The 25,681-nt window shown below is 61.5% G+C and overlaps 1 protein-coding gene across 5 annotated transcripts; it reads left to right on the top strand.

The window, feature by feature from the left end:
* Positions 1–262: 262 nt before the first annotated feature.
* On the top strand, positions 263–20,721 carry SMARCC2 (SWI/SNF related BAF chromatin remodeling complex subunit C2). Of its 5 annotated transcripts, none has more exons than XM_074935737.1 (29): positions 263–392; positions 4,003–4,122; positions 4,511–4,596; positions 5,284–5,365; positions 5,465–5,557; positions 5,726–5,795; positions 6,680–6,749; positions 7,135–7,210; positions 7,609–7,740; positions 9,068–9,183; positions 9,390–9,514; positions 9,916–9,975; positions 10,307–10,344; positions 10,824–10,954; positions 11,036–11,107; positions 11,765–11,878; positions 12,142–12,295; positions 12,636–12,728; positions 13,299–13,415; positions 13,508–13,570; positions 13,659–13,917; positions 14,411–14,572; positions 15,506–15,570; positions 15,892–16,021; positions 16,433–16,593; positions 17,058–17,192; positions 17,779–18,139; positions 19,792–19,875; positions 20,585–20,721. In XM_074935737.1, exons 1-29 carry the CDS (start codon positions 282–284, stop codon positions 20,653–20,655), a joined length of 3,351 nt encoding a protein of 1,116 aa, XP_074791838.1. In that variant the 5' UTR covers positions 263–281; the 3' UTR covers positions 20,656–20,721. The 5 variants fall into 5 exon arrangements, with proteins under 5 accessions (XP_074791838.1, XP_074791836.1, XP_074791837.1 ...); XM_074935735.1 differs by having other exon boundaries at positions 14,411–14,758; XM_074935736.1 differs by having other exon boundaries at positions 13,296–13,415.
* The last annotated feature ends 4,960 nt before the right edge of the window (positions 20,722–25,681 follow it).

The raw sequence follows: 25,681 nt of genomic DNA, 5'->3' as shown, positions 1-25,681 counted from the left end.
TAGCTCCCCATACCCCCCTCTGCCCCATACCCCCCTCCCCTGGGACCCACATCGCCCCTCCCCTGTGCCCCACAGCACCAGCGATCCCCATACCCCCCTCTGCCCCACACCCCCCTCCCCTGGGACCCACATCGCCCCTCCCCCCGAGCCCCACAGAACCTCCCCCGTCCCCTGTGCCCCCCACAGCCGCCTCTGCCCCACAGCTCCCCAGACCCCCCCGGGGCCCGGCCGGGCGGGCGGGCGGGCGGCGGCCGGCAGGGGGCGCTGCGCGCGGCGGGAAGATGGCGGTGCGGAAGAAGGACGGCGGCCCCAACGTCAAGTACTACGAGGCCGCGGACACCGTGAGCCAGTTCGACAGCGCGCGGCTCTGGCTGGGCAAGAACTACAAGAAGGTACCGGCCCCCCCCGGGCCCCCCCCGGCCCCGGCCGCCGCCCCCCCCCGGCCCCCCGGCCCTTCGGCTCGGGCCCCCCCCCGCCCCGCCGCCGGCCCCCCCCGCCCGTGACCTCCGCCGCCGGCCCCCCCGTGCCTCGCCCCCCCATCCCCTGGGGCCCCGCCCATCGCCCCCCCCGACAGCCCTTCCCCCCATAGCCTCCCCCCCCACTGCCGGCCCCTGCACCCCCGCGGTGCCCCCCCCGCCATGCCCCACTGACCCCCCCACCAAATCCCAGGGCCAGCCCCCCCATTGCGCCCCGCTCAGGGCCCACCTCTCGCTGGCCCCCCCCTCCCCCGGGCCCCACTGAGGCCTGTCCTCCCCACGGACCCCTGAGCCCCACTGGCCACCGTCAGCCCCCCAGATCACATTGAATCCCCCCTGCGCCCCGTTAACCTCCAAGGGTCCAGTCCCCCCCCCCCGCCGTTCGCCCATTCGGTCCCTTCCCCCCCCCCCCATCGCAGCCCCCTCTCTCTCGCGGCTCGGGTCCCCCCGTCCTGGCCCTACCTCCCCCTCGTCCACCCCCTTCAGCCCCACTGACCCCTCCCTCACCTCCTACCCCCATCCCAGCCCCTCCATTTAATCCCCCCCCCCGGCCCCAGCTCCGCAGGGGCCTTGCAAGCGTTTGGGGGCTGCTCTGATTTGCACAGAGACCATCCTCTTGGTGAAGGGGGTTTGTTCCCCACCCAACCGCATCTGCCCTGGGAAGGGGCTCCGGGTCCCCCTTAACCTCCTGCCCTGTCCCCTGCTCTTAGGGGCACAACAGATGCTCTTTCATTCGACGCCCCCCTGGTCCCTCCCCTGTGTGCTGAGGTTCCCGCCAGGCTCCCACAATGAAATGGTCCGTTTCCCGTCCCTGCCGAGGGGGGACCCTGCCCAGCAGCTGACGACGTCCCGTCTCCCCTCGGATCCGTCCCCATCTTTCGCCCGAGTGCCTCTGCCCGGACAAAGGCCGGCCTGTCTCCCGAGAAGCTGAAAACGGAGCGAAAGTTACCGAGAGAACAGGCCCCCTTTGGCTTGGGATCACTTCGTCCCTGGTGAAGCCCCCAGTAACTCTGCCTGGGAGCTGCAGCGGATCCAGGCTGCGAGGAGCCTTCTCCTTGTAGGGGCAGCTTTCGTGTTATGATAAATCAGCCACCTGCTCTCCTGCTGCAGCATAGGGCCCGTGGGCTGGGTCCTGCTGGCCCCACCTGCCTCTTCCAGCCCCCTGTGTCCCGCGCTGTCATGCAAACAGCATGGGGTTGCAGTTCCCAGGCTGTTACCTTTGACCTTCTGAGTGTAGCGAGTGGCTGAGTCACCAGACAGCTCCTGGGTCTGGAGTGACAGGCTGTGACCTGACCGCATCGCTCCCTGGGAATTTGCCTTCTCCCACCCCCACAGGGTTGAATTACTGCCAGAAACTGGGACTGGCCGACAGGATCACTGGCTAATTGCCCTGTTCTGTTCACTCCCCCAAGCACCTGGCACCGGCCGCTGTCAAAGAGTGGATACTGGGCTGGATGGACCGTTCGTCTGCCCCAGAGTGGCCGTTCCTATGTCCTTCGCTCCCCTCCCTAGCTACCTTCAGCTAAAAGCTCCGTTCTCTGAGCTGCGATGAATGTGGCTGTATGCCGGGCCACCCCCTGAATAGCGTCTCTCCTCTCCTGGCTTGTGGAAGGTGCCAACTGGGTGAAAGGCCCGTCTCCTCGGGCTTGTCCCACTAGCTACCGCCCCCATGGGGCATTTGCTTTGGGTCACCCCAGAGTTTGAGACAAACGCAGTGTATTGGTATGGATTATTGTGGTAACCCAAACGACAGCAGGGCACTGTCGGGCTGGGTGCGGGACAGACACATGGCGAGACAGTCGCTGTCCCGAGGAGCTTACAGTCGTCACAGGCAGGACAAAGAGCGGGAGGAGAAAGAGGCCCAGAGAAAGGTGAAGTAAAGCCCATTCCGCAGGCCAGGGGCAGAAGCCAATTCCTGTCTGCTGCCCTGCCCACCGGAGCCACTCGTCCTCAGGGAACAAACCTTTGCAGAGTGCTTTGGAGATGGAGGGGCCGATATGATCGGCTTGTTTATTTCATGTGAGCCTGCGTTCCCGTACGGACACGGGGACCATGCACCCGCTGCTGCCTCTATTAGAAACAGAAATGTGCACAGGCTAACAAAAGTCACCTCCGAGGAGAGGACAGATCACAGTGAGCGACCCCCTCAGGTTTTCTCCACCTGTTGGGCTGTGCTGCGGGTCCCTGGGAGCAGCGTGGGTGAGGGTTTCATAGGACACCCCTCTCTCCCTAGGGTTAAGGCCCCTTGCATTTGCCCCAACGTAGTCAAAGGAAGCTGCTGCTGGTCAGAGCTTGAGATGGGATACAAGTCTAGAAGGATGGTAGACCAGTCCAATATAGGGATTAGGGCCCAGGTCCTCAAGGGTATTTAGGTGCCGAACTGAGATGTTAGCAGCCCTGCAAAACCCAGCGCATCTGGTTCCTGTAAAACTAGGCAGAGCACAGGCCACCGAGAGAGCAGAAAGAACGGAGCGGTTCTTCCTCGTGCGGGGACGTGATAGATGAATGACGTGATGAATGGGCTAGACTAAGATCAAGTGGATGCCTCTCTCCTCCCTCTCGTGTTTGGACAAGAGGGAGGGGATGGGGGAGTCATCCAGTGAAACCAAAGCAACACATTGGAAAGTGGTGGACGGAAATATTTTTACTCACAAGGCATGATTAGCCTGGGGAACTCCATGCCGCAAGGTCTCATGGAGGCCAAGAGCTTAGCAGGTTTTCTTTTCCTGTTCCTCTGGCTATTGAGCACATCCACAGCTCTATTAATAGGACAAAAGGGGCCACAAACCTTCCTACTGCAAGGATAACCAGTCTTGGACTGGCAGGGGCTGGGAGAAAACATCCCCCACAGCCGTATTCCATGACTGGCCACAAAAAGTTTCTCTCATCTGTTTTCTGGAGCACTTTGTATTGCCGCAACTGGAGAGGGGATACTGGAGGGACTGGCCCGCTCTGCCAGGGCCAGTGTTCCCAAGAGCTGCCCCTGTTCATTGCCAATCACGTTAATGGGCTGAGGGAGATCGGTTCTTATGTGCCTGGTAGACTTGTCCCCATTGCAGAAGGGTTGTGCCTGGTGGAAGGGGCACTGGACTGTGACTCGGGAGACCTGCACGCTGGCCCTAGCTCTTCCACTGCCTAGCTGTGGGACCTTGGGCAAGTCACTTTCCCTCTCAGGGCCTCGGTTTCCCTTCCTTGCCTTTGTCTATTTCGATTGGGCTTTCTTCGGAGTAGGGGGTGTTGGTTACGATACGTCTGTACAGCACCCAGCAGAACAGGGCCTGGTTGGGGTCTCTAGGCACTAGGGAATGGCAAATAAAATACAAATGCAGGCTGCCAGCTGCGAGAAAGGAGACAGACAACCTGAGCACCGGGCACAGCTTTGCCTGGCTCACTATCACTGACCTGCCTCCTTCTTCTAAGGGAACAGCCTGTGTGTCCAGGCCAGCCAGGAGACGGGGAGTCAGGACTCCTGGGGCCTGTTCTGTGTGTTACAGCCCCGCTCCGTCCTCTCTCGCTCTTCCCACAGTACATCCAGGCGGAGCCCCCTACCAACAAGTCCCTCTCCAGCCTGGTGGTGCAGCTGCTGCAGTTCCAGGAGGAGGTTTTCGGCAAACATGTCAGCAATGCGCCGCTCACCAAGCTGCCGGTGAGTGCCGTGACCCAGCCGAGCCATACGGGACGGAGGGGGACGGCCCTTAACGGAGCAACCCGTCCGCTCGCACACCCAGAGGGGAGCTGCCTGGGCAAGAGACAACCTGGCATGCGGGTTGATGATGGGGCATTTCTGCGGGTGAAATCCACGCCAGCCGAGACCATGCTCCACCTGACGCAGGACCCAGGGAGATGCTGCCTGTCCTGTTACCCAGTGGGAGGTGCTGGGATGGGGGCTGGATTGTCAGTGTGCCTTGGAAGTGCCACCCGTGGCTCCGAGACAGACAGCTTGTGCCCTTTAACCCCTTGCCGGCTGCCCGCCGGCCGTTGTCTTCCCCGTCAGCTCAGCCTCTCTCCCGTCCTCCCCTCCCCTTCTGTTGCAGATAAAATGCTTCTTGGATTTCAAAGCAGGAGGCTCCCTGTGCCACATCCTCGCCGCAGCCTATAAATTCAAGAGCGACCAAGGATGGTGAGATGCCCTCTTCCCCTCCCGATCGTCTCACGGCTCTCTCGGGGTAGGGGGCGGGCAGGTCCCCCCAGGCTCCCTGCGCGCAAACAGATGCACCTTCCTGGGGCAATGCTGCCCATGGCTCTTGAATCTGCATTATGGACCTTCAAGGACCGTAGAGGGGCCAGACTTTGTTCTTGTAAACCTGGGGGTCAAACCAGACTGGGCGGTGTCTATGGGAGGGGGTGCAGCTCTTGGCTCCCAGCCCCGATCCTGGCGGGGGGGCATGGATTTGGGGAGGGGATTCAGTAATGAGCTGTGGAGCATGGTGGCCCTCCCCCCCGCCCGGTGCTGACTGAAGGAATGAGTCTCCACGGAGGGGGCGGTTTGGCTGGCCGGCCCCTAGCAGTGGGGTGGGCAAGTACCCAGTCCAGTGCCCACTCCCAAGCGCCCGTCGCCACACTAAGCAGGTGTCAGGCCGTGCACGCAGGCAAGGGCTCCCACCTCAAGTCAGAGGAAGGATCCTGAGGATCCAGCGCCAGGGAGCAAAGAGCCCTTTTATGGCGCCGCCATGTGGCTTGGGCTCAGGTGTTGGATCCAGGCAGGGTGCCCTCTCCCCGCCCCGGGCCAAGGCAGGGTTGGAGGGGTGGCTGATCCAGGAGGCGTGAGCTGTGGCTTTCATGAGAGTCGCTCTTTTCTTCCAATAAGGCGGCGTTTCGATTTCCAGAATCCTTCGCGGATGGATCGCAACGTGGAGATGTTCATGACCATCGAGAAATCCTTGGTGCAGGTAACCGGCCTGGTCGCCCCCTTCCCCTCCATTTGAGTCGCTCCTTGTCCCCCAGCCCCGCCTGGCACTCACTGCTCTTCTTCCCTCTTCCTCCTGCAGAACAACTGCCTGGCCCGGCCTAACATCTTCCTGCACCAGGAGATCGAACCCAAACTGCTGGGCAAGCTGAAGGACATTATCAAGCGGCACCAGGTAGGTGGGAGCCCCCGGGGCTAGTTCCGTGCCAGGCGGAGGCTGGCACGTCGTGGGCGCTCCTGCATCATCCGCCCAGGGATGGGCGTCTCCCGTCGCCGGGGTGCTGGAAGCGCCAAGTCAGGCCCAGCTCCGTGCCTCTGACATGCTCCTTTGATCTTCTCGCAGGGGACGGTCACCGAGGATCGGAGCAACGCCTCCCATGTCGTCTTCCCGGTCCCCGGCAACCTGGAGGAGGGTGAGGCGGCAGCTTGTGCGACCAGGCTGGGGGAGTCTGGGTCTAATTCAGCTCCCAAAGGCTCCCATTGGCTTCTTTGGGGCCTGGCTCGGGCCGTGTGGGTGTCAGAGGCCTGCACTGATAGCTGAGCGTGAACCTCCTTTCTGAGTCGGAGGGGCTCCGTCTGCAGGGGGGCAGCTGCCTGACTCTGGGGCACAAAGCAGGGTCAGACCCACTGCCAGGCTGCATGCAGGGAACGGGGCCCTACGGGGATTTGCTCTTGGGAGGGAAACGACCTAGAGACCTGGAGGAAAAGGGCTGGCGATGAACCGCGAAGCCAGGAGCTTGCGCTAGCAAGGGGAGAGCTGCTGGGCTGATACGGTGAGTGGGAGCAGATGGTTCTTTCATGGCAGCTCTCTCCCCTCAGTGTTGGCACTGAACTACGTGCCCCAGCGGGGTGCCAGGGGGTCTGTGCTGCTGGAGACGCCATCTCCCGGAGGAGACGACAGACGCGGGCTGACCATGCCTGGTCACTGAGGAGCCGAGGTGTAGGGTCTGGCTGGGCAATTCAGTTTTGCCTCCGTGAATTGCCCCAGCACTTTCCATTGGCTACAGGACCCTGCTTTTTACTTCCTGTCCTAAAGAGTGCCTGGTACTGCTGCCCGGAGCTGGTGGTGGTGGGGAAGGTGGTTGCCGTGTCTATAGCCCTTACCCCCGCGGGCTGGCGGACAGGCGTGTCTAGATGAAAGAGAGAAGGCCGAAGTCTTAGAATGATTATACAGGAGTTGGTAGCATCCAGAAGGCGTTGATTTGGTGCTGGAGCTGCGCCCCTGGGCTGCCTCTGGGACCCCAGATGTCCCTCTGTCTCTCACCCCGCCACTCACTCCCCTCTGTGTCTCTCATAGAAGAATGGGTTCGACCTGTCATGAAGAGAGACAAGCAGGTCCTCCTGCACTGGGGCTACTTCCCGGACAGGTGAGTGGGAGACGAAGGGGAGTGGGCCCCAGGCCTTGCAGTGCTGGTTGCACCTTCAAGAGACCCTGTCAGCCTGGCTGCAGCCCCGGGATGCAGAACTGGGTTCACACGTTCTCATTCATTTCAAGTGCTTCAATCTTTGTGTGGCCCCCTTCCTCCCCTCTGCGGTTGGGCAGAGGAGCCCCCATAGGTGCATCCTGCACCGCGTCTCCCACAGGGCAAAGGGCTAATCAGCTGCCCTGCGCCATCATGCCGGGGCCACTGTGGGGAGCTGCATGTGAACCCCTCCAGCGCTTGGGGCAGGCCTGCCAAGGGGATCTGCGTGGGATGGGGTGGGGAGACTCAGCCTCCTCCCCACCCACTCTCTGTGTTCCTTCCCCCACAGCTACGACACCTGGATCCCCGCGAGTGAAATCGAAGCTTCAGTTGAGGACGCGCCAACCCCGGAGAAGCCCCGGAAGGTAATGGGGCTCTCTTCGCTGGGACTTGTGTAAACCAAACTGGGGCTGGCTCATGGCTGGCCTCGGGGGGCCCAGTGGGCTCTGGGCCTTGACCCTGGCTTCTCACTGTATTGACATCAGCAGATCCCTGCACGCACCTGTGCTCTTAGCGTGTTCAAGCTGGTTGCTCTGCAGTGGCCTCCTGATGGAAGCTCATTAACCCTCCCCCAGTTCATGTGCAGTTGATTCGGGGGGGTCTTAATCGCCCCCTCCCCCGAATGCATGGGATCTCCACCACGCTTTCGGGGGGGTTCGTTCTGTTCCCCATGGCACCATTCGGTGCTGAGGGGAATGATCCTTCCCTTCCCCCTCCCCCATGTCACTCACCCTCTGGAGCCGGGCCCTTCCCGCCCCTGCAGGTCCACGCCAAGTGGATCCTCGACACGGACACCTTCAACGAGTGGATGAACGAGGAAGACTACGAGGTGACCGACGAGAAGAGCCCTGTCTCCCGCAGGAAGAAAATCTCCGCCAAGACGCTCACTGATGAAGTAAGATCCTAGCTGGGTTCTGTTCCCAGCTCTGGGAGGGGAGAGAGGGCTAGTGCAGGGGCTCTCAACCTTTTTGGAGGACTCTCCCCCTTTCAGAGTCTGATTTGTCTTGCGGACCCCAAGTTTTGCCTGCCTTAAAGATGACTTGCTTACAAAATCAGGCAAAAAAACTACGAAAGTGTCACAGCTGCACTGTTACTGAACAATGGCTGACTCAGTTTTGCCATATGATTCTAAAATACATCGACTGGGATCTAAACACTGTACTGGCATTTCAGTGTACGGTACCCGGAGCAGTATCAACAAGTCATTGTCTGTATGAAATGGACTTTGCTGGGGCTTTTTATGTCACCTGATGTAAAACTAGGCAAATATCTAGATGAGTTGACGTACCCCCTGGAAGACCTCTGTGTACCCCGGGGGCACATGGACCCCGGGCTAAGAACCACTGCCCTAATGGCAAGAGTAGACAAGTGGATGTCAGGACTCCTGGGTTCTGTTCCTGTCACTGAGTCAGTATGTGGACTAGGACATCTCCCCAGTATATGTTCTAATAGGCCTGAATGTCAGTGTACATGTCTAGGAACAAAGAGTGCCGGGTGATGCGATCCTGGGATGCGTGAATGGGATCTCGAGTAGGAACAGAGAGGTTCTTTTCCCTCTGTATCTGGCAGTGGTGCGGCCGCTGCTGGAATCCCATGTCCAGTTCTGGGGTCCACCATTCAAGAAGGGGCCCTACGGGGATTTGCTCTTGGGAGGGAAACGACCTAGAGACCTGAAGGAAAAGGGCTGGCGATGAACCAAAATTGCGGAGGGTTCCGAGAAAAGCCACCGGAATGGTTTAAAGGGTTAGAAAACCTGCCTTGTAGTGAGGGACCCAAGGAGCTCGATCTATTTAGCTGAACAAAGAGACGGTTAAGAGATGACTTGATCCCGGTCTGTACGTACCTGCGTGGGGAAGAACTGTCGGATAACGGGCTTGTCGGTCGAGCCGAGAGAGGTCTCACGCGATCCGATGGCTGGAAGGTGGAGCTAGCCAGTTCTGCCTGGAAATAAGGCACTAGATGGTCACAGTGATCCCTTCTGGCCTTGGAATCTACGAATTGCTCCAGTCTGTGCCTCAGTTTCTCCCCCTGTGGGAGGGAGGCAGCCGCTGCCTGCATCCCGGGGCACGTGCTAGGCTTTGCAAGCCATTGGGGGCCCTGGGGTGTGGTACCCCCTTGCAAAGCCAAGCGAGGGCAAATACATGGGCGGGGGAAGGGTAGATGGAACCAGGCCGCCCCCTGGCCCAAGTGGCGTGCGGATGAGCTTGTCTGTCTCCCGCCAGGTGAACAGCCCCGACTCGGACCGGCGCGACAAGAAGGGCGGGAACTACAAAAAGAGAAAGCGCTCGCCCTCACCATCCCCGACCCCAGAGGCCAAGAAGAAGAACGCCAAGAAAGGGTGAGGCCGGCGCCCGACCCCCCCCCCCGGGGATTCTGCTGGGGAAGGGGCGGAGGGGGGCAGAGCCTCTCCCCATGGTTGTTGATTCGGCAGGCAGCACCCACCCCAGGGCTGGTGAGCGTGGGGCAGCCTGCACCGCAGCACGCTGTCCGGTGCCCGCTGCAGCCGTTGGCAACGGGGCATGTTGGGTTTCTCCTCCCCTGCAGCCCGTCGACCCCGTACACCAAGTCCAAGCGCGGGCACCGCGAGGAAGAGCAGGAGGACCTGACGAAGGACATGGACGAGCCCTCCCCTGTCCCCAACGTGGAGGAGGTCACGCTGCCCAAAACAGGTCTGGGCAGCGGCCCCGCACGGAGCCCGAGAGCGCTCCTGGGGGGAGAGGCTGGGAGCTTCCCCATAAGGCTCGTGCTCCTGCCTCGCCCCTTACAGTGCCCCCTCTGGGCGGAGGATGGGACTGGGATAAATGAGAGCACCCCGCATAGCCCCCATTCCCACCCTGCACCCCACAGTGCCCCCTGCTGGCAGAAGCTGAGGCTGGAATAGCCAGGACCCACAGCCAGGGCTCCTGTGTCATGATGTGTAGCGCCCCCTGCTGGGAGAGGCTGGGACTGGAATAGCCAGGAGCGTTTTCTGGCTGGGCCCAGGGCGAGGTGCTGTGCTGGGGAGGGTGGGCGGAGTCTCCCCGAGATCAGGGGGCTCCCAGTAAAGCCTTTCCCCTTCTCCCTGGTACAGTGAACACCAAGAAGGACTCGGAGTCTGCGCCTGTGAAGGGGGGCACCATGACTGACCTGGGTAAGGACCCCCTGAGCATCCTCACCTCATTAGCAAGGAGACATGGCCCTGGCCACTTCCGTCTGAAGCCCCTGGCGGATGCCCTGCAGTGAGCACGGAGGGACGCTCCCAGGTGCTGGCGGGCTTGCTCCTGCCAATCCGGGGCAAAGTCTCGTTCCCTGCCCCGAGGGGTTACGGTGGCAGGCAGAATGAGCTCTATGCTGCAGCCTGGCTGTGTCTGTCCCCGGCTGGGCGCCGTAGAAGGGAGGCCGGTGGTCCAGGGTGGGTGCGTTTCTTTCCTCCGCTTGGCCCGGGCTCCTCAGATTGCTGTTCTGTCTCCCTTCCCTTCCAGACGAGCAGGAGGATGAGAGCATGGAGACCACCGGAAAGGTGAGACTGACTGGCAGGGGCAGCAGCTTCTCCCTCTCCACTGCCCTGTTCTCACCACAGCCTCTGCCCTCCTCCATCCCGGCCAAGGTTGGCCCTGGCATACGCCGCAGCACCTGTCCCCTCCTCCACTTTCAAACACCCCCACTTCCCCTTCGAAACACTCCTCACCCCCAGCCACCTCCCAGGGGACGTTGCTGGACTTGCCTGCACCCCAGCGGTGGCCCTTGGAGCTCTCCAGGTCCCTGGTGGGGCACCTGGGTTGCAAGGCACTCCGCAGGGCTCTGGGGCTCTCCGAGCGAGAGCCCCGGTTTGGCTGAGTCTCCGAAGGCCCTTTGCCGGCGCCCTGCTGGATGAGACCTCCGCTCCCGGAGCCCGAGGACCGCGCTGGGCTAGCCCTGGTGGAGTTGCTGCGGGGGCGGCAGGGCAGGGGTGAGCGTGTGGGGCGCCCCCCCCGCCCACCTGCAGCTGTCTGGTTCCAGGATGAGGAGGAAAACAGTGCAGGGAACAAAGCAGAGCAGGCCAAGAACCCCGACCTGCACGAGGACAATGTGACGGAGCAGACGCACCACATTATCATCCCCAGCTACGCCGCCTGGTTCGACTACAACAGGTACAGGGGGGGGCCTCTCCCCGCCACCCCCTGTTCTGAGAGCTGTGGCTCTAACTCCCCTGCCCTGTGCTTCTCCCGCAGCGTCCACGCCATCGAGCGCAGAGCCCTGCCCGAGTTCTTCAACGGCAAGAACAAATCCAAGACCCCCGAAATGTAAGGCTGCTCCCCCCGCCCCATCCGTTAGCCCCCCTGCGTCGGTGCTTGGTGCGTGGCACAACGCCGAGGGATGGTCTGTTGCAGGGAGAGGGGAGTAGCTCGAGGCCAGGGGTGGGTTTGATTTCTGGGGCTGTGGAAGCGAGGGGCTGCGCGTGCTGGGCAAGCCGGCACCGGATGGAGCATTGCATGCTGGGATCTGCAGTCCCCATAGGCCCCCGAGCCCTGTGAAAGCTGCAGGCCTTGGCGTTTTCCAGGCAGCTGGCGTGAAACTTACAAGCCTGCTGTAGAAACTGGTGGGTGGGGAGAGAACTGGGAGTCAGGACTTGCTTCTGTTCCTGGCTCTTGGAGCAGAGCATGGCCGAGTGGTTAGAGCTGCGGGGGGCGGGGCTAAGGACCCAGGACTCCTGGGTTCTATTCTGTGTCACTAACTCGCTATGTGACCTTGGCTGAATCACGTTGCCTTTGTGCCTCAGTTTCCCCCTCTGTTGAGTTGGGGGGGGGAATAGTGCTACTGACCAATCGCGTGAGTTTGAGACGAGGCGCCCCCCCCCGCCCCCCTCGCCAGCGTGAAATCTGTTACTGAGCCCTATGGGTTCTGAATGAAGAATAATGCTGGGGCTCCAACCCGCCCCGGCTTGTGCTAACTCTCCCTAGTTACCTGGCTTATCGCAACTTCATGATCGACACCTACCGGCTGAACCCCCAGGAGTACCTGACCTCGACCGCCTGCCGCCGGAACCTGGCCGGGGACGTCTGCGCCATCATGCGGTGGGTTGGGCAGCAGAGCGACCCCCAGGCCAGGGTGGGGACTAGCACACACCAGGGCTGAGGCGTGTTGGTGGGGGGAGCGAGCTGGCCCCGGATCGAGCTCTGGTCTCCGGGCCTGACTGCCCGGCCCAGCCCCCTTCACACAGAGGAGAGAGGCCTGGACAAAGCTGTGCTTGCAAGACGTCCATCTCTCCCACCAGGGCCACGCAGCCGGGGGCTGATCCATGGTGCTGGGGCCGGGTCTAACCTGCTGCTCTCTGCAGGGTCCATGCCTTCCTGGAGCAGTGGGGGCTGATCAACTACCAGGTGGATGCGGAGAGCCGGCCAACCCCTATGGGACCCCCCCCTACATCGCACTTCCACGTCTTGGCCGACACCCCCTCGGGGCTGGTGCCGCTGCAGCCCAAGACACCGCAGGTAGGGCGAGAGAGCGAACGGGGTGAAATCAGCCTGGCTGGGGGTCTGGGCACCCTGCCTCTGGAATCTCTCCCCCTGTTGGAGGGGGTGGCTTATCCCTTCCTGCCCTTCCCCCTCCTTCGGTGTCGGGGAGACCCGTGCGCTGACCCCGTTAGATCTGGTTCTGCGGCTTTGCTGTGCTCTGCTAAGGGCCTGCAGCCGGCTGGCCCCTCTGTGCGTGGGCAGGAGCGCCTCCCACTGGGGCAGGAGAGTATTGATCTGTGGGGATATGCTTCGTTCCTCCGTCCCTGTCTGAGCTGGGGAGCGGGCACGCTTGCTCCAATCTTGTCTGTCCCCCCAGGGTCGCCAGAGTGACAGTGACACAAAGGCTGGGCGCAAGAGCAAGGAAATCGAGGACCTGGTCCCGGAGGCGGTGAAAGCGAAGCCCGAGCTGGTAGGTGGGCTCCTGGGAAACATCCCCGCAGCCGGTTCTGGGGGGAGATGGCGAGTGGCCCCGTGGGGGTGCTGGCAGGAGCACAGCAGCAGGGGGATTCCTCACCATGTCCTGGAGAGCTGCGGAACTCACCACCGCAGGAGGCTGCCGAGTTCGACTGCGGCTGAGTTTGACAATGGTGGTGGGGATCATCAGGCTTCAGGGGCTGAGCTGAATTTCTGCCCCTGGACAGCCCAGCAGGGGAAAGCGGAGAGGGATATTAGCCTCTCTCTCCAAAGCATTGGGCTGCTGCTGCTGGGGCAGGATTGTAAACTGGAGTGGGTGAGGCTTGGGTGACAGGACCTTCCAATGCCTGGAGCTGGAACCCCGATCAGGGCCCACAGCGCCCGGCTTAGAGCAAACCCTAAGCCACTGCCCCGACCCTGGGAACGGCAGCAGTACGGGGCAGAGTCAGGGAGCCTTGGCCCATGGGCTGAGCCTCGGGAGTCAGCTGCCAGGCGAGAGTGGGGCCAAGAGGCCGGCATAGGAGGGCTAGCAGTGGCTCACTGCCCCCTCTCCTCCCCGCAGCAGACCTCGGCCTCCCAGCAGATGCTCAGCTTCCCTGACAAGGGCAAGGAGAAGCCGACAGACCTACAGAACTTCGGCCTGCGCACGGACATGTACACCAAAAAGAACGTCCCGTCCAAGGTAGGCGCGGGCAGCGGGCGGCTCCCGGCCCCCCCACGCCCCCCGGGGCCTGGCGTCGCCTGCTCTGAGCCCGCCGTCTCCTCTCCCCGCAGAGCAAAGCCGCCGCCAGCGCCACCCGGGAGTGGACGGAGCAGGAGACGCTGCTGCTGCTGGAGGTGAGAGGGGAGGGCTCTTGGCGGGTCCCCCTGGTGCTGGGCTGGCGTCGGCCAAGCCACCCCTCTGGCTCCCCGTCTCCCCCTGCAGGCCCTGGAGATGTACAAGGACGACTGGAACAAGGTGTCGGAGCACGTGGGCAGCCGCACCCAGGACGAGTGTATCCTCCACTTCCTGCGCCTGCCCATCGAGGACCCCTACCTGGAGGACTCGGAGGCATCGCTCGGGCCCCTGGCCTACCAGCCCATCCCCTTCAGCCAGTCGGGCAACCCCGTCATGAGCACTGTGGCCTTCCTGGCTTCCGTTGTGGACCCCCGCGTGGCCTCTGCGGCAGCCAAGTCAGCTCTCGGTAACGCCCCTTCCCCGCTCTGCGGGTAAAGCAACTGGCCCGGCCTGCGGGTCAGTCCCAACCACGCTGGCTTAGCCAGGCGACGTGACCAAGTCCCGGGCAGTCTGATCACACGGGAGCCTTGGAGCCACCCTCTCGGACCCATGCCTGGCGGGTTCACCAGCTTGTGCCCAGCAGAGCTGTCCCCTGCCCCCGAGGGCCCAGTCTCTTGCTCCTGGGGGTGCTGCAGCAGCTGCCCCAGTCCCAAGGAGACGCTGGTGAGGCAGGGGGAACATCCACGGGCTTAGAATAGCGTCCAGTCCATTATCCTAGCACCCAACCCACCAGGCAGGGCACGTCTCCCTTACCCGGCCCATACCCTCCTAGCCTTTCCAGATGCTCCCGTCCCTGGAGACCCCAGGGCACAGGGGGAATGGAAGGAGGGTAGTGCCCATCCAGTGGGGCAATGGCAGGGGTGCGCTCCAGTGAGCTGACCTGGGGCTGTGCTCGGCAGAGGAGTTCTCCAAGATGAAGGAGGAGGTGCCCACGGCGCTGGTGGAAGCTCACGTCCGCAAGGTGGAGGAGGCGGCCAAGGTTACGGGCAAGGCCGACCCGGCCTTCGGGCTGGAGAGCAGCGGGATCGCGGGAACCACGTCTGATGAGCCGGAGAGAATAGGTGAGGGGGGCGAGCGAGGCTCCTTCCGCGCCTTGGCCCGTGAGGCGCCCGCCATCTCGCCCCCATCGGACGCTGCTCTGGGCGCGGCGAGTAGGAAGGGTAATGAGCGAAGAGGGGAGGAGCCACAGGAGACCAGAGCTGGCCTGGCCTCCGGTCTGGAGCTCACCCTCAATCGGCTGGCTCAGGGTAAGGGACCCCGTCGTCACCACCCCTCCCCCCCATGTGCACGCGAGAACCCCAGCGGGACCCAATGGCGGGGTCAGGATCCGGCCATGGGGCCTTTCCCCTCTAGGGGGGCGCCAGCTCCAATCTGCCCCCGGGATGAGGGACTGGCTGGCATGGGGGATGGGGATATGGGGCCTTTCCCTTCTAGGGGGTGCCGGCTCCGATCTGGCTACCAGGCATGGGGACAAGCTGGCTCCAGGCAGTCAGGGAGTGGGCTACGGGGCCTTTTCCCTCTCGGCAAACTTGGCCCAGGATGGGGAATGGCTGGAAGCATCTCTGTCTGTGGACCGTTCTGGGTACGTCTCCACTGCAAGGAAGGCCTGTGTCAGCAAGTCGACTGACTCTGGCTTGCGTGCTGGGGCTCCAAGCAGCCATGGAGACGTTCCCCCGCGGGCCGGAGCTTGGTCTGTGAGCCCCATCCCCTTGCTGTGTTTGGGAGCCCGAGACGAGCCCGTGCTGCTGGTTTTAGCCCCTGCGTGAGCCCAGTTGAGACTTGCTGCCGTGTAGTGCGGGTCTCAGTCCAACAGCACCACCAAATCCGCCCCGGCCTGAAGGCACGCCGGAGCTGTGCACCATCACCCCAGGCGGCCCCATGCCCTTTAGCGCATCCCCTCCCCCTCCATTGTTGTGCCTGTCATTGCTGGGGGGCGGGGGGAGCCCTGCATTCACGCTCTGACCTGGCCATTCTGTCCGCCCCCCACACCCTAGAGGAGAGCGGCGCTGACGAGACGCGGGCCGAAACTCAGCCGGCGGAAGAGAAGAAGGAGCTGAAGGTACAGAGGGAGGGGAGGAGAAGTGTGACCCCACCCTGCACCTTTGCGGGGGAGCGGAGCTGCGGGGAGAGAGTGGGATGGGGCAGAGTGAATCACTGGGGTCACAGATTTTCCCCCTCCCCCCCCCACACCCCTTCATGCCCAGTGGTCTCTCCATACAGGGCTGGTCATGTCTGGCCTTGGGGGGGCTCTGCCTGCAGCGGGGCGGCTGCGCCCAGGAGGGCTGGGGTAGGGGGAAGCTCTTGTTCCGTCAGGGCAGATCGGAGGGCGCTTTTTCCCGGGACCTTTGCATCAGTCCCGTCCCTCCCCTTGTCCGTCCAGGAGCCCCGGGAAGGAGCCGCGGAGGAGGAAGTGAAGGAGAAACTGGGCGAAGCACCCAAGAAAGAGGAGGAGAAAGGCAAAGAGGGCGACAGCGAGAAGGAGGCGGAGAAGGGTGACGGGGACAGCACGGGTGAGCGCCGCATGGCCGGGAAGAGCAGGAGGCGAAGGCGCCAGCTGGGGGCCGAGTTCCAGTCTCGCGGGGGGGATGGGTCCTGCCCAGGTAGCAAGAGTACCAGTGGGGCAGGGGGCTGCGAGTCGGGATGGAGGGGCACCGGCAGAGCTGTGGGGTGGGGGGAGCCCAGGACTGGGGTAGCAGGGGCTGCGAGTCGGGATGGAGGAGCGCCGGGGGAGCGGAGTTTGCATGTGGCCGCTGTGGCAGTGAGGTGGGTTTTTCCCCTTTCCTCCCACCATCTCAGTGGTGCCAGCCCCTTCCCCGGTTTTCCTCAGGGCCAAACCTACATTTCCCTTCCCCTCCCCCAAGCGGGCCTATCCCCATTCGGCGGCCCTCGTTCCCCACCCATCTCTCTCCCCTTGTCCCCAGCCGAGAAGGAGAAGGAGCCCAAGGAGGGCCAGGAGGAGGGGTCCAAGGACCTGGCGGAGGCAGAGAGTGAGAGGAAGACCAAGGTGGAGCGAGACATCGGCGAAGGGAACCTGTCCACCGCGGCTGCTGCCGCCCTGGCTGCTGCTGCTGTGAAGGCCAAGGTGAGGGGCCAGGACCAGCCACGCCCCTGCTCTGATCTCAGCGCCCCCTGGACAGGGCTGAGCTGGGGGGATTGGTTTGGCTGAGCTGGACCCCATTTCTATAACCACTAGACCCCACTTCCCTTCCAGAGCCAGGCTAGAACCCAGGAGTCTTGGTTCCTAGCCCCCACTGCTCTAACCCACTAAACTCCCCTCGCCGCCCCTCCCATAGCTGGGATAGAACCCAGGAGTCCTGGCTCCCAGCCCCTGCTGCTCTAACCAGTAGCTCCCCCTCTGAATCCCGGGGGGTGGATGAGCACCAGGAAAGCACCCAGGCTCCCCCCCGTCCCGGTGGCTTCCTTCCTTCCTGTCCATGGCTCGGAAATGCCCCATAGTCGTTGCTCTGCTGCCCTAGTGGAGGTTCTGAGCTCTGTCGTGCCAGAGCCCTAACCTGCCCCATCCATCCCCTCCTCTGCCCTGCGCAGCACCTGGCCGCAGTGGAGGAGCGTAAGATCAAGTCCCTGGTGGCCCTGCTGGTGGAGACCCAGATGAAGAAGCTGGAGATCAAGCTGCGACACTTTGAGGAGCTGGAGACCATCATGGACCGGGAGCGCGAGGCAGTGAGTGCGGCCCTGGAGTGCACGGATCGCTCTAGCTCCCTCCACCCCACACAGAACTAGCTTCACCTAGCACTGAGATGTAGCCACCTCTGGGGTGGGGCATGACAGCTGTTTATACAGGATCACTCACCCACCGCTGAAATGCAGCCACATCTGGGGTGGGATGTGGCAGCTGTTTAACCAGTCACACATCTGCGTGGCATGACACTTTAGGTTAGGCAGTGAAGAAAGAATCCGTGTCGAAGGGACTTTTAGTGGAGGTCCTAGCAGCTGGGGCTTGAGGGAGGGACCTGACTCTGTCAACTGCAGTACAATCCTCTGCCTATGCCCTGGTGATGGCCAAAGTGACTCCAGAGTCTGGGGTGGAGCCCCCGGCCAGCCTGATCCAACCTGGGGCCTGGTGATCATGGAAGTGGGGGGCAAGAGAGTGGGGCTGGGGTGGGGGGGAGAGCCTGGATTGGGCAGAGTCGAGGGGGAGATCCCGATGACAGAAGGATCCATGCAGGGCATTCAGCCAAGGGGGGTGGCCGGGGCGGCTGCCCGGGGCAGTGCCACGCTCAGTGACCGGCTGGTGCCCTCTCTGCAGCTGGAGTACCAGAGGCAGCAGCTGCTGGCGGACCGACAGGCCTTCCACATGGAGCAGCTGAAGTACGCCGAGATGCGCGCCCGGCAGCAGCATTTCCAGCAGATGCACCAGCAGCAGCAGCAGCCGCCGGCTCCACCCCTCCCGCCCGGCTCCCAGCCCATCCCGTCCTCCGGGGCTCCCTTAGCACCAGCCGCCCACTCCATGCCCGTGGCCCAGGCCCCGGGGGCGCCGACCGCGGCCAGCCTGGTGGCCCAGCCCAGCCTGGCTCAAACAGAACAGATCGGCCAGGCGGTGCCGGCCGTGCCGGGGGCTCAGCACACCGGACCGGCTCAGCAGGGACAGACCCCTGCCGGCTCTCACGGTAAGTGGCCTCCCAGGCTGGCAGCCAGCCAGAAACCGGGGCCTGTTGGACCACCGGGTCCCCTTTGACCGTCTGACTCAGGGTCCTTCTCACCCTGCTCTGCTAGTGCCAAGCAGCCCCTTCAGACTTCGCACTCACCCAGCCAGTAGCGTGTGAAGGCACGCGCGGCGTTACAGCTCTCACAGCAAATCCCCCAGCCCAGAAATGTACCGTCCACCTGGTCAGTATCCGTTCGCTGCTTAGTCAAAGGACAGTGGCCACGCGCCCGCCTTGTAACCTGCGCAGATTCCCCAAGCGCTTTAGACGAAGACAAAACGTTACAAGTCGATTAACTACAGAAAGGTCGACTTGAAGTGATTTGTCAGCGCTAGGCCCGGAGGTGGGAGTTGGTTACATAAGAAATAATGGGTAAAATCACAGTCTAAATCCTGAACTTTATCCAACCAGGCAAGATCTGAATCAAGCTGCTTTTCTCGCCCCACTGGGTGCTGGGAGCAGGTCACAGTTCTTAACACACAGGCTGAATTCCCGGCTCCGCCTGGGACCAGCCCCTGCTGTTCGAAACCTCTTCTTCCAAACATTCTCGCCTTCAGCGCAGGGGGGGAGGAGAGAGGTGGACTCGTGATGCCACGGTCCCTTATTTTATACACTCCGTTCACATGCTGGGAAGATGCTGGCTCAGAGATGGCCTCAAGCATCCCTGTTTCATCACTTCCTCCTCCGTGGTCCCTGGGGTGTGGCATCTGAACAGTTGTCTCTTGTTAAATTGTAAATCTCTTGTTTCCAATCCCTTGCTCGTCAGTGGCTGCTGATGGTCACTTCACACCCGACTGGGTGTGGGCCACCTGCCTTGTTGCCACTGGGGAACCAGCTGTGGGCATCTCCCAGACCCACAGCGTATTTCAGTAACAACTAGGGAGCGAAATCTCGTAACTCCCTGTACAATGGGGATGTACCTACCGTGAGAACAAGGAGATTCAGCAAGCCCTGACTTTTCAAGGGATACCTTACAAGGCATCCTGTGTATGAAATATCACAGTGGTTCTCAAACTGTGGGTCGGGACCCTGTTGTAATGGGGGCACCAGGGCTGATTTAGACTTGGTGGGGCCCAGGGCTGAAGCCCTGGTATCAGGACTCAGGTTACAGGCCCCCTGCCTGGGGCTGAAGCTCAGGGGGTGAGGCCTTGGCTTTCCACATGCAGGCGCACCAGGACTCGGGCAGGCTCAGGCGTTGGTCCCCCTCCTGGGGTCGTGCAGTAATGTTTGTTGTCAGAAGGGGGTTGCAGTGAAGTTTGAGAACCCCTATACCACAACCATAGAGCAGTGGTGAATATGGGGGTACAGGTGCTATTTTGAGGTACAGGATGTTACCCCTGAGGCTTGGGGGTGCCAGCCGCAAAGGGTCGGTGCTAGGAGATGGCGGGCACTTCCTACTGACCCTAAGCCTCCCGCCCACCCCACCTTCCAGCAAGAGAGCCAGGAGTGACCCCTGACTTATGCCCAGCCCCATGAGGGATCGGACGATGAATCTGCCTTGGGGGGGCGGCGCCAGCCATGGAAGACGATTGTAAAGGGCCAGGACTGCACTAGGCCCCCCCATAACCCTTTGCCATGTGTAACCCGGTGTCGCTGGTTTCTGTCGCTTTCTCCAGCCCAGCCTCCGTTCCCCGGCCAGCAGCCCTCCTCTCAGATGCTCCCCGGGACGGTTGGAGTGAGCGCTCATCCTGGCGTGCCCGGTAATCTCCCGGCAGCTCTGCCTTTCGGAATGCCTCCATCCATCCCATTTAGCATGGCTAGTAACGTAGCAGACTCCATCAGTATTAACCTCCCCGCTAACACGCCCGCTCATCCACTGCATGGCAACCTCCCGTGCGGCATGCTGGCCGGGGGCGCCCTGGCCCCGCCTAACCTGCCCGTCACCGTGTCTAGCGCGATCCACCCTAGCATGCTGACGACCAACGGACCGCCGCTCACCGCGCCCACCTTGCCTCATGTCTCGGGACTGGCCTCGGCAGCTGCCCAAAGCCCAGCCATTGTGGCAGCCATGCAGGGCAGTCTCCTTCCAAACGCCGCCCTGGCACCAGGTGAGACTCCGCAGCAGGGCAGGGGGGGCTAAGGCGCCGAGCGATGCCACTGTCTGCCCCCGCCTGGGCTCCAGCCTTGGCCGTTCGGTGGCTCCCTCCGCAGGGCAGGGTCGGGGGGCGCTGTGGGCGGGGAAGCCTGCCTGGCCTCTTCCCAGCTCTGTGCCCGTGAATACCTGCAGCACCTGTTGGAATTGAGGGGGGGCTGCAGGCGCTGCTGCCCGCCGAGGGAGGTGAGGACCCCTGGCTATTCACCTCCATCCCCTCCGTGTGGCGTGGGCCAGGTGCAGGCTGGAGGGCTGTGGCGCCCCCCTCCCCGCTCTCCAAAGTTGGGGCACTGCAACCTGTCAATTCTCTCCCGCAGACCAGGGCCCCCCTCTGCAGACGGATCCCATCGCACCCAGCACGGCCACCCCGGTCCCGCCCACGCAGTGAGGCTGCTCCGCCCACCGCCTGGAGGTGCCACCCGGCAGGACAGAGCCCGTCGCAACCTGTAAAACCGGCCTGGGATTGGGGGGGAGGGGGGAGGGGGGTGGGGATTTCGTTGGTTTAAAAAAACACATTGATCACGGGGTTAAAAAGGAATCGCCCATGTTCAGCCCCCAGTCCTGCTGTGTCTGTCTGTCCTGCCCCTCGCCACCACCCCGGGCTTTTTTGTATCTGATCGTCCCAAGACTTTTATTTAAAGGCGCTGAGAACCACCTCTGAAAGCGCCGGGGGGCCTGCTGGGGCGGAGGTGATGGCTATTTATGGAAGGCTCTGAATTTACCCGGTTCCTGGGCATTGAACGCTCTCCTGTCTCCTCTCTCTCTCTCTCCTTTTTTTTTTTTAATAATAAAAATAAAATAAAAATTCCAAGTTTCCCGGGGTGGGAAGAAGCAGCACCGTGTGGGGGATCTGTCTGCCCGGGACAGGGAGGGATGGATGGAGTTCCCTGTCCCATCCGTGCAATGTCCCTTTGGGGCATGTGGCTCGTGGTGTCCCTGTTTGTTGGGTGTGCGGAAAGCAGGATTCACCCTCCAGGCTCCCACCCCTCTTTCCCAAAGCAAACGTGACTGCAGGGGACGATTCCCCTGGAGTTGGAGGTCATGGGAGGGACCCACTTGTGCTCCGTGACCTTTCTACTGTGGTGACTTCTTGGTTGTTAATTCTTCCTGAGCCTTTTATCCCATTGCATCCTAGTTCTTTGGACTTGGGGTATCTTGGTGAGCCTAAAACAGCGTAACAATCAGGAGGGCTGGGAGAGAACCTAAATATCCCCTTGTCTGCCCTCTACCACTGAGCTGACAGAAACAACGAGGAGTCCGGTGCCATCTTAAAGACTAACAGATTTATTGGGGCATAAGCTTTTGTGGATAAAAAAACCCACTTTTTCAGATGCATGGAGTGAAAATTAGAGATACAGGCGTAAATATACTGACCCATGAAGTGAAGGGAGTGACCTTACAAATGGAGAACCAGTGTTGACAAGGCCAATTCGTTCAGGGTGGATGTGGTCCACTCCCAATAACTGATGAGATGTCAATACCAAGAGAGGGAAAGTTGCTTTTGTAGTGAGCTGGCCACTCCCAGGCCCTATTCAAGCCCAAATTAATGGTGGTAAGTTCACAAATGGATCGTGGTTCTGCAGTTTCTCTTTGAAGTCTGGTTTTGAGGGTTTGTTGAAGGATGGTCACTTTTAAATCTGTTACTGAGCGTCCAGGGAGATTGACGAGTTCACTAGCTTTTGCACGTTACCGTTCCTGATCTCTGCTTTGTTCTTGTACACAGACTGTCTGGTTCGGCCGCTGTGCATGGCAGGGGGGCATTGCTGGCACGTGCAGGTGAACGAGCCCCCGAGGGTGTGGCTGATGTGGCTGGGTCCTGTGTTGGTGTCGATATGGGGACAGAGCTGGCAACGAGGCTTGCTACAGGGATTGGTTCCTGGGTTAGTGGTTTCTGTGGTGTGTAGCTGCTGGTGAGTATTCGCTTCAGGTTGGGGCCTGTCTCCCAAGGTCTGTGAGAATGAGGGCTCGTTTTCCAGGATAGGTTGTAGATCCTCGATGATGCGCTGGAGAGGCGTTAGGTGGGGGCTGTAGGTGATGGCCAGTGGCGTTCTGTTACTTTCTTTGTTGGGCCTGTCCTGTAGTAGGTGACTTCTGGGTACCCGTCTCGCTCTGTCATTCTGTTTTCTCACTTCCCTAGGTGGGTATTGTAGTTTTAAGAATGCTTGATAGAGATCTTGTGGGTGTTTGTCTCTGTCTGAGAGATTGGAGCAAATGCGGTTGTAACTTAGGGCTTGGATGTGGACAATGGATCATGTGGTGTGGTCTGGATGAAAGCTGGAGGCATGTAGGTAAGTATAGCGGTCAGTAGGTTTCCAGTACAGGGTGGTGGTTATGTGATCATCACTTATTTGTATGTAGCGTCCAGGAAGTGGATCTCGTGTGGACTGGTCCAGGCTGAGGTTGATGGTGGGGCGGAAATTGTTGAAATCCAGGTGGAATTCTTCAAGGCCTTCTTTTCCATGGGTCCATATGCTGATGATGAAGATGTCATCAATGAAGTGCAAGTAGAGGAGGGGCGCTAGGGGACGTGAGCTGAGGAAGCGTTGTTCTAAGTCAGCCATAAAATGTTGGCAGACTGTGGGGCCATGCGGGTACCCAGAGCAGTGCCGCTGACTTGAAGGTATAAACTGTCCCCAAATCTGAAATGGTTGTGGGTGAGGACAAAGTCACAAAGCTCAACCCCGGGTTTTTTACCCACGAAAGCTTACGCCCAAATAAATCTGCTAGCCTTTAAGGTGCCACCGGACTCTGCATTGTTTTGGTGGCTACAGACTAACACAGGTACCCAGCTGATTCTGAGCGGACAGGTGTTCTGTTAGGTGGGACCCACTGGAAAAACAATTCAGTGCCCCCCCTGCTGTTGGCTGGCTGTCACTGCACCCCCAGTGCTGGGCTTGTATTTTAGGGCTTCCACGAGGCTCTGGAAAGCCACAGAATGAGTGAAGGCCGAGATTTAAGCTTGTCTCTCCCCTCCCTGGTACAAGAGCCGTGTACCCGGCTGGCCCTGGCCATCCCCCTTGTCCTGGGCAGGCTCCCCCCTGGGCACAGCGGGGTAGCCTGAGGCTCATGGTGCGGCAGTGTGGGGGTTCCTAGGGCCACGTCCCCTCTGCAGGGGGCGGAATCTCGCTTTGGCACCGTTGGTGGGAGTGGTGCAGGGGGCAACAGGTGCTGGATGGCAGGGGCAGCTGGCTGGGTTAGAGGCTGGCCACAGAGCTGGGCCAGGCCTCGCTGGGCATGTTTGGCCAGTGGTACCGGCTGCCCCGCCAGCTCCTCGCCCGAGGAGAACGACGCTGCTGGAGTGTAGAACCGGAGGTGGAATGGAGCCATGAGCTGGGAAACCACCATCTAGGGAGAGGTGGAAGCAGCTTGATCTGGTTTGTCTAAGAGAAGGGCAAGAGGTGACTGGCCCCCAGTCTGCAAGGAGCCGTGGGGCACAGGGCTGGACAGCAGGGGCCTTGCTGCTCCAGCCAGCAGAGCAGGGCCCACAGGCAGCGAGCAGAAGTCAGACCAATTGCAGCTAGCGAGGAGATGCCGTGGTGAACAGGGAAGGGCATTGCCCATGGGATGGGCTCTGTGGTGCTTGGCAGTTTTCCAGGGGTGGTCCTCAAAAAGCTCCCCCGGAGTTGGGGGCTGAGGGTCATTCTTGGGCTTGGCAGATGTGGGAGCCAGCTGGGCACTTCTCACCTTGGGCTGGGAAGCAACAGTGCGGGGGGGGGGCCCGGACAGTGGGGAGCGGGTGCCAATCGCCTACTGGGCCACGTGCTGGGTTTGAGGGGAGGTGCCTGCCAGGGCATTTCTCACCTCCCGCTGCCTGGTCCTGGGGGGAGGGGGGGGGAGGAATTGCACAGTGCTCCTGGGATGGGGGTTGGAGAGCTGAAGGAGGGGCCAGGTGCACCAGAGGACAGGGGGCCCTCGGGCTACCCGTGGGCCCCTCGCATCACCAACCGCCCAGCCTCACATGCCTGGGGGGGTGGGGGGAGGCAACTTGTCCTGGCTGAGGGGTACTGAGGGTTCAGTAAGTCCCAGCTGGGTGTTACAGCCAGCCAGGCTGGCATGGCAGGTGTGCGGGGGGGGGGGGGGGTGGATGTGTGCTCGTCCTGCTGGAAGCCAAGGAAGCGCCCACCCCTTCGTACCCTGCATGCCCTTGGACAAATGGTGTGGACTCCAGAGCCCCGGGGTGGGGGGCAGCCTATGCAGGGCCCCCACCCCACAGCACCTAATGCTGTGAGGTGGGGAAGGGCCCCGCTTCTGAGTTCCTGCTTGAGCATTTCCTCCTCCAGCTGTTGCACCACGCGTTAAGCAGCGCCGGGGTGGGATGGGGGCATGAGGCACTGTTGGCTTTATTAGGGGCTGCAGCACCCACCCTGCTGTGGGGGAGGACACAGGGTGCTGGGAAGGTGCCTTTCCTTCCATGTACGCTGCTGGTTGCAGGGAGGCTCCCAACGCTGGCTGGCTCCCAAGGGCGGCCAGGCTAAACATAGACGCTGCTGGGGTCTGCTTGGAAGAGTCAAACCAGCGGGAGCAGAGCGGCAGGAAACACTTGTGCCAGGCTTGCCGAAGGCGCCGCAGCCTGGGGGGGGGGGGTGGCACCAGCAGGCTGGGCAAGGTGCTTTGTGCAGGGTAGGGGCGACGGCTCTTTAACAGTGTGGGGGGCAGGGGGCACACGCTGAGCCACCCCGGCTCCTGTTCAGGGTGCAAGGCTCCCTCGTGAGTGGCTGCTTTGTGCACCATCGCTCAGCCTAGCATGGCTGTGGGGCCTAGGGGGCAGAACACACCCCAGCCACTCAACAGCCCCCAGGCTAGGCCCTGCTCTGCTACTGACCTGCTGGGAAATCCCACCCCCATCCCCATCTGTGCCTCAGTTTCCCCACACTATTGTAAAGGGGTCTAAGAGCTGCAATTATTATAGGCAGGGTGCAGGGGTGTCCTCACCACCCACACCAAGCATCGCCCTGGGCTCCTCCCCTTGAGCACCCCCCATTTGTCCCTGTTACTCTTGTTCAGAAGTTGGCTGGGGGCTCTTCCTTCCAAGTGAGGAACCCCCTTCCTGGGGCCAAGTGCTGGGGTGCCTAGCCAGTGCTGCTCTGCCATTCATGGCTCCCTGGGGGCTATGCAGCCTCTGACTGTCACAGCGAGCTGCATTTTTCCTTTCTCACCCCCCCCACCACTTTTCCAGGTGCTGTCTCACCTCCCCCTCACTTTCAAAACAGGCCCAAGAGCCCCCACTTTTCAAACCGTTTATTAAAGTGAAAGCAACTGGAAGGAGAAACAACTTAGCAGTGCTGGAGGGGTTAGAACAGGGTGGGGGGGACTCTAGAAAGGAAACAGGGATCACTCTTCCTCCCACCCACCCCCAGGGAGCACCCTCGCAACAGCCTCCCCACAGCAGGGGAAGTCTCCTTCTGCTCCACCCA

This window comes from Natator depressus, chromosome 20 (genome assembly GCF_965152275.1).
Source record: "Natator depressus isolate rNatDep1 chromosome 20, rNatDep2.hap1, whole genome shotgun sequence".
NCBI lineage: Eukaryota > Metazoa > Chordata > Testudines > Cheloniidae > Natator > Natator depressus.
The sequence above is the reverse complement of the archived record's forward strand: the minus strand, read 5'-3'. Positions and strand labels throughout refer to the sequence as shown.

Bases quoted from the DNA above. Each gene is read 5' to 3' on its own strand.
- SMARCC2 (XM_074935734.1), top strand. From the start codon at position 282: ATGGCGGTGCGGAAGAAGGACGGCGGCCCCAACGTCAAGTACTACGAG. The intron at 9,184-9,389 runs GTGAGGCCGGCG...CCTCCCCTGCAG, and splicing joins AAGAAGAACGCCAAGAAAGG to CCCGTCGACCCCGTACACCA. The intron at 15,571-15,891 runs GTACAGAGGGAG...TTGTCCGTCCAG, and splicing joins AAGAGAAGAAGGAGCTGAAG to GAGCCCCGGGAAGGAGCCGC.